At 48.4% G+C, this 7,309-nt stretch overlaps 1 protein-coding gene across 3 annotated transcripts; it reads left to right on the forward strand.

The window, feature by feature from the left end:
- Positions 1-4,824: 4,824 nt before the first annotated feature.
- LOC309528276 (uncharacterized protein) lies at positions 4,825-7,309 on the forward strand (the record flags this gene model as incomplete). Of its 3 annotated transcripts, none has more annotated exons than XM_082215700.1 (3): positions 4,825-5,209; positions 5,729-6,899; positions 7,184-7,309. In XM_082215700.1, the coding sequence occupies exons 1-3, from the start codon at positions 5,025-5,027 to the stop codon at positions 7,268-7,270; spliced, it is 1,443 nt and encodes a 480-aa protein (XP_082071826.1). In that variant the 5' UTR covers positions 4,825-5,024. The 3 variants fall into 3 exon arrangements, with proteins under 3 accessions (XP_082071826.1, XP_082071825.1, XP_082071827.1); XM_082215699.1 differs by having other exon boundaries at positions 4,826-5,209; positions 5,729-6,932; positions 7,184-7,270; XM_082215701.1 differs by having other exon boundaries at positions 4,827-5,209; positions 5,729-6,876; positions 7,184-7,298.

Consider the following 7,309-nt stretch of genomic DNA (forward strand, 5'->3'; position numbering starts at 1 on the left):
AATGCCATCACCTGTCTCCATAGTTATAAGCTTGTCCCATCCAAAATGGTCCAAATGAAATGGGGATTTGATCCCCTATTCCAGACCATTTTCGGTTCACAAGCGTTTCACTCAGCAATGTACGAGCTGCAAACGTGCTTCATTCGCCCAGGATTATTAATTACTTCTCCACACCCCATTTTTATGAGAAGTTTTGCTAACCATAAGACTGTTTGAGGAATTATCTTGTACACACTTCCCCTTATTGGAGGAGGGGTGTGGAAGAAAGTGTGGTCTCCTCGGTTGTGTTGAATGCTAAGCCTTTGCTCTTTTGGTTTGGGCGTAGGATGGGGTGATGGGATTTTGTGCCTTCCAGTTTCCATTTGTGATGCCTGATGAGCTTTGGTGAGAACGTGCTTCAGTTGCACACCCTTCATTATGAGGTGATACACTTCAGCTTGTTCCTAATATTATTTTAAATATACAGTCGTACCTTGGAAGTCAAACGGAATCTGTTCCCGAAGTCCGTTCGACTTCCAAAATGTTTGGAAACCAATGTCCTGCAGCTGATTGGAAGCCGCGTTAGATGTTTGGCTTCTGAAAATCGTTCAGAAACCAGAACACTCACTTCCATGTTTTTATCGTTTGGGAGCTGAGGCATTTGAGAGCCAAGGTACGACTGTATCTTACTAATGAGTTAATATCCTTGCTTTTACCTAGCAGGGCTGAAGATCTGTTTGTGTCCCTGTAAACTCAGTGTGCAGAAGGTCTATTGGAAAAGATTCTCCAGCTTCACCATATGCTGAAGGGTGCATAGAGAGGAACCAGGTTTACAAGTGGCAATAAAATAAAATAATAATAATAAAAATGCACTGCTGAAATTGTATTCTTTATGAAGCAATGTATCTCCCAAAGTTTGGCATATTTTCCGCCTCTTCAAGCCAGCTGGGATGAAATGTGTCTGTCTCTGGTACAGTTAGAAGCTTTGATATTACCTCTTTCTGGCTTGGCATTGTTCTTTGGCTGCATAAGTTCATACTCAGAAAGGCAAGCAGAAATGAGCTGGTGATGTAATGGCTGGTTTGGGTCATGCATAGTGTGTGTGTGTTTGTGCATGGAGTAGATACCACATTCTTGTTGCAATTGCAGTTGCAGAATAAATAGAGTAGTTTGGGTCGATCTAGGGAACATTTCTGTCCTTCCTACAACTAGCGGTGGCTTTGTGCTGGCACAGGGATGAGGAACCTGTGGCCCTACAAATGTTGAACAACGGTCAATGGCCAGGAATGATGGGAGTTGTAGTCCAGCGGTATCTCGCAGGCCTCAGGTTCCCCACCCCTGGACTACAGCAGGGCTGGAGTGAGTTGAGAGTCCAACAACATCTGGAGGGACACATGTTTTCCATTCCTGGGCTGTCAGAACGCACTTTCACTGCAGAAGGTTAGGCAGGACACCCAGTTGAAATCACCGCCACCCTTTCAGTAATATGTAGTGCCTTTCTTGGCCAGGGCTATACATCTTTTGTGCTTCTGCAACATCTTCATTTCATGGCTTGCCTGCTGTTCCCCTTCCAGCAGCCTGCTCAGCTTTTTCTAGCAACTGGAGTCTTGTCTAGCAGGAAGAGTCCATCTGCACGGAGAGGTTGGTGCCCCTGAGTCAAAGCCAACAAGATGCCATCACCTTTGACCACTGGCCAAGCTGGGTGGGACTGATGGGAGTTGTTGTACAGCAACTTCAGGAAGTCATCACCTTGGCTTTCCCTGCCCACTGACCAGTTCAGGTTTTTTGATGCCAAGGGGCTACTGCCAGGGCTTCTGTGCACGTCCAACAGATTCATCAGATCAAGCCTTTCTGAGCATGGAGGATGTAATGATGGAAGAGCCTTCCTCTACTGTAGCTTTTGCCTTCCAGATTGTTTGATCAACAACTGATAGCATCCTGGCCGTTGACCACACAGGTTGGGTCTGATGTGGGTTGTATTTCAAAACATGGAAGGCACTAGGTCGAGTCTACTGCACCTCTCACTGTAATGCGGTTAGTAAAAGTACCCCCCCCAAAAAAAAAAAGTGTGAGGGGAGAAAATGTTGCAAACCTTTTGATACCTGGGACTGGCTCACTCACAACCACCTCCTTCATTGGCCCCCCTGCATTGTAGTTGCTGTTTACTACTCCCCCCACTAACAGCAGCTCTGAAGCACAGTAAGCCCTATGATGGATCAATAGGCCTCCCTTCCAATGGGCAAACCTGCTTTTGAAGCCTCATACTGCCTGCATGCCCATTATTTATACTAGATAGTAAAGTGTGCATTCCCCTTCTTGAAATCATGGTGTGGAATTAACTAGTTATTGCCTGGTCCTGCACCATGCTTTATAATTTGGCAGCACTGTGCTAAAAAGAGGATTTTCCAGTCACTAAAGGTAAGAGATAATGTGGTTCCTTGTGACACTTAAGAACCACCAAAGTGAAATAAGCATCATATTCCTCAGTGCATGTGTAAGGTAATTGCAAGTTACCTAAACACTCCCCCTGCTCCTTGCCCAGGCCTGCACCTTTCCCCAAGACTGTGCTACTAGAGCCAGCTCTGGCACTCTGCTGCCTCCTAGGGAAATTCACAAGAAGTACATAAATATAAAGGTAGCTGTTTTGGTCCATAAGCACAATCCAAAATCCACAGCTGGACAGTTCCTTTTTGGGGGACCAACCCAAAGCCAGAAAATCACGGCAAGTTTTGAGGTCTCTAGAACTCTTAATCTGGAAAGATGTTACACAAATCAGGGTGGGATTGGGGGGGGGGCGTGGAGATGGATGTTGTAGCCTATAGCCATGAGGTCAGCTCTGTAGATTCATTTCTAAGATTGGGATTGCAGGCTGAATACAATTCTGTAACCGACATAGACTTTCATAGCAGAGTAAGGCAAGAAGTTGTTGCAGGCCATAGTGTGAGGCAAATCTTCATGGCCTGTTCTGCCTTTAAAGCCAGCTGTTGGAGAGAGCTGTTTCCTATTCATGCTGCATCCCACAGAAGTAAGAGCAGACACCTGGATATCAGAGCACCTTTGCTGCTATCAGTTTTCTGCCTTCTTCTCCTGATATGAGAAGAATACATGCATAGTCAGCAAGCCTTGTAGCTGTATCAGACGAAGTGCACTCTGGTTCGCAAAAGCACTTGCCATAATAAATTTGCCAGCCTTTAAGATGTGGGGTAAGCACAAAGCTCTTTGCTGTTTATGCTGCAACAGACAGTGACCCCTCTGGAAACCATACTTAAAGTTACCCAAGAATGGGGCAAAGAAGCAAAATGGTTTTTAAAAATAAAAATGAAGGGCTGAAAAAGGATCCTGGTTCTCAAGCAGGCATCCAGTGTTTATGCTAGAAAAACGGGGATCCTTACCACAACTTTTATGATGCCCACCTAAAAAGACTAAGGGTGAAGAAACTCAGGCCCAGGAGTCTAACACAGACCTTCAAGCTCTTGGAACTTTCCCCAGGCCACCCTGCTCACCCCTCCCCTCTACCATGCCGCCCCCCCCCCCTGTGCTTTTGCCTGGCTGGCATGTGTCTTTGAACTGTGGCAAAACCTCTTGCTTGCATGGATGCAGGATGGGGAGCTGTGCCCGGGGTGTGTGTTGAGCCCTCTAACATTTGTGCAGCTGGAATGAAGCCCACTGTAGAAAAATGAGTCACATCCCTTACTTTGCCCATGTTTGCTTCTTGTCCAAGCCTACCGCTGGCACATGCACGTACGCACACACACACACCCCCAGATGGTTGCATGTGAAGTAATGTGTCCCTTGGGGTGGAAAGGTTTCCCCACCCCTGCTATAAGCACTAATCAGCGCAAGACCCTGCACTGTCCCGGGACGGTGTCTCTCCCAAAGAACGCACTCTGTGCATATTTTGCCAGAGAGCCTGCTCTGCTGGTTCTTCCTGGCTAAGGTCCCTGCCTTCCCCCTTGTTTCTCCAAGAAGGTAACAAATCCTCATTCCACAGTGCCTCTGCTGTGCTAGGATGTTGATTCTCACACAGAGAGAGTAGTTCCTCTTCTTTTCAGAACTCCAGGCATCTGATCACTTCCCTGTTACCAACCTGCCAGGGGAACATTTATTCATTTGCATGTCTGTTTTCTAAACCTGAACATTTACCCCTCTCCAGGTGACTCTTTGTTAAGCGCTAGGCAAAAGGAAGATGATGTGTGGTCCAAGGCAGCAGGGAGGTGGGGGGTCAGTGGAAGTGAAATGAGAAAAGGACCAGGTGCGTGTTGTGGAGAAAAGATTCCAGTTTAGGAAATTTCTGTAAGATTTTGAAGATATCTTCATCAGCCAAGAAGATAGGCAATCCCCCCCAGATTTCTCAGTTTGGGGGGTTACAGACTGAGAAGCCCCATATAATTTCAGTATATTATTATCCATTCTCCCTCCCAGTGGGTGGCGCTGTGGTCTAAACCACTGAGCCTCTTGGGTTTGCCAGTTGGAAGGTCAGTGGTTCAACGGGGTGAGCTCCTGTCGCTCTGTTCCAGCTCCTGCCAACCTAGCAGTTTGAAAGCACATCAGTTCAAGTAGTTAAATAAGTACCGCTGCAGCGGGAAGGTAAATGGCATTTCCATGTGCTCTGGTACTTGTCACGATGTCCCATTGTGCCAGAAGCGGTTTAGTCATGCTGGCCACATGACCCGGGAAGCTGTCTGTGGACAAAGGCCAGTTCCCTCAGCCTGAAGCGAGATGAGCGCTGCACACCATAGTCGCCTTTGACTGCATTTAACTGTCCAGGGCTTCTTTGCCTTTTTTTTAATACATCCATTCTGACCAGGGAAAGCAGACCTTAGCAACAGGGTCACAAGGTAAAGAAAAGAAGTAAGTTTCTGTGTGGCACTGCTGCCTTAGGAGTACATTTTTGCGAGTTTGGCTTGTTCCACCGGGATGAGGAAAAGCTCACTTTTAATGCTAAAGGAGCATTGTCTTCCTTGGCACCCAGTCCTTTGACCCTGTTAGTTCTGGCACAGGAATCTCCCTTTTTACGAGTACTCCCTTGCCAGCGTGGCTGGCTTATGCCAACTGCAAGTTTTGCCCCACTGATTACAGCTAAAGTTGTAAGGACTGAGTTCCCCTGTTGCAGTGCTGAAAGCGTGTCCCAACATGCTGTGTCCATGGCAAAGGGTGTTTATTTGTCCCTCTGTGCAGTGAGACATAACCTGGTTCTTCTTTCTGCAGGTGACTGCTGTTCCTGGAGGTGGTAAGTTCCCAACTGCAGAGAGTGTTGGGGGCCATGGAGGAAGTTTGAGATAAGGGGGAACTGGGTGTACTTTTCATACAGAGGGGGAGGGGTGGGGAAATGGCACCTCTTTGGACCACAGACACCTTTGTGTCTCAATACTTGCTCTGGTTGCATTATCACTCTGACATGAGGGTTATAGCTAACAGTGGAGAACAAGAGCAACAAGAGCCACAGAAGTACTGAATTTTGGTGGCCCAGGGCCCACCCTATCAGATGCTTGAGGTGTTATCCTCAGTTGGTATTAAGTGGGTCTACACAAAGGTATAAAGAGATTTTGTAAATAGTCAATTGTCACAGGCTGCAATTTTTTGCATTTCATTGCCGTTTGACTCCACTGTGTACACACCTCTTTATTTTGAGGGTTGCCTTGTTCTGCTCACAATCCTGTGTCTTTAACAACTGCAGTGACAGGGAAAGCTTTGCCTGCTGAGTTGCTTTTCACAACTTACCTAACCTTTCCCCATTCTACTTTCTCAGGCTGCTGATGGCATCGATGGAAGCCCTGTATGCTGCTCTGCAAGATCAGATCCAGTCCTTTGAGGGACACATAAGAAGCTGCCAGCAAGCTTTTGATATTGACACCCTTTACAATGTGTTGCTGCTGCTGTCCCCTGATGCAGATATCCAGAGCCTTGAGCAGCTGGAAAAGCTTGTTGAGTCCAGGGAGCAGGATGGACAGGATAGAGTGAGGATCACAGCTGGCTGTGATAAGTGTGACATTGCCAGCTACATCTCCTGGTTTGTCACCTATGTGCGGTACCTGGGCTCCTTGAAAGGGTCATTTGACACCAAGGTTGTGTTTCCATTGTGTGAAAACCTGTACGTTAATGATGACTCGCTTGATGCATTGACCTTTGGACACAGGAGAGGACATGGCCTTCGTGCCCCAGCATCCGTTGCACACACAGCCAAGCAGTTGTTCTCTGTCAGGAGGAAATGGGCTTTGCTCCTGAAAGGGGACACAATTGATGCACAGTTTTTCAGCCCCCAAAGCTGGCTTGATGTGCAGGGCTTTGGCAGCGCCTGTCCCTTTGGGAAGGTCTTGAGGTTGGTTCCTGACCTCTTTCACAAGGGCTTGGCTACTGCCCAGCTTGCCAGGCTGTGGGTGGAGCGCCATGCCAGCAACCATGGCACCCGCCCAGTGCCCTCAGATCTAGGCTCAACCGAGAGAGGCAAAGGACTGGCTGCGGACAGCTTGGAGCACCATGGATACAACAGTTCCCTTTGCCAGCCTGGGCTACCCCAAGCCCAACATGATTGCTTGGAGGTTTGGCCGCCGCCGCAAGCCACCAGCAGCAGGTGCAGCAATGAGAGGGGCAGTTCCATGAGAAGTGCCAGCCAGGGAAGGAACGAGCTGCACGAGATCCATGGGGAACTCATGTCCCTGCTGTGGCGGGAGGAACGTTCTCTGAGCTTGGAAGCAGAGATTCAGGAAGTAAACCAGAGCATTTCCAACCTGCGGCATCACCGAGTGGCTAAGGAAAGGGAACTGGAAGCCCTTGAGCAGCAACTGGAGAAGGACCATTTGAGTGTGCCCTGCCCACAGCGCCAGGCTGTTCTCTGTGAGCTGGATGCCTTGGGGAGGCAGCTGAGGCTGGAAGAATACCGCAAGAGCATCCTGCAAGGTGACTGGCTGCTAGAGTTGGAGGTCAGGCCAGTCCTTATGCGACCAATAAATACAGTAAGAAGCTAGGAAGTTAACCGACTGTGGGACCCAAAGGTGGGCAGTATGCTGCCAGCCCAGGAACAGAGCGGGCTAGATCCCCTGCAGCTGGAAGGTGGTGGGCCTGTGGCTGGAACTGGGTCTCGGGTGGAACCAAAAGGTGATGAACGCAGGGATTCAAAAGGGAGAATAGCAATCTTGGGACAAAGGATGGAAAAATTCAGTCCCCTTTGAGAGATGAAATGTGTGTCTTTTTATCTTTCTTCCAGCTGCAGGAACGCTTCCAGGGGCTTGCACAGCTATTGCAGGGTAGGGAAGAGGTTCCCCTGGATCTTCAGCTCGCCAATGAAACATAGACTCTCCCTTCTGCTTGGTTGCCTGCCTCTCAGATGAAG

This window comes from Podarcis vaucheri (genome assembly GCF_965113315.1).
Source record: "Podarcis vaucheri genome assembly, chromosome: 1".
NCBI classification, from domain to species: Eukaryota; Metazoa; Chordata; class Lepidosauria; order Squamata; family Lacertidae; genus Podarcis; species Podarcis vaucheri.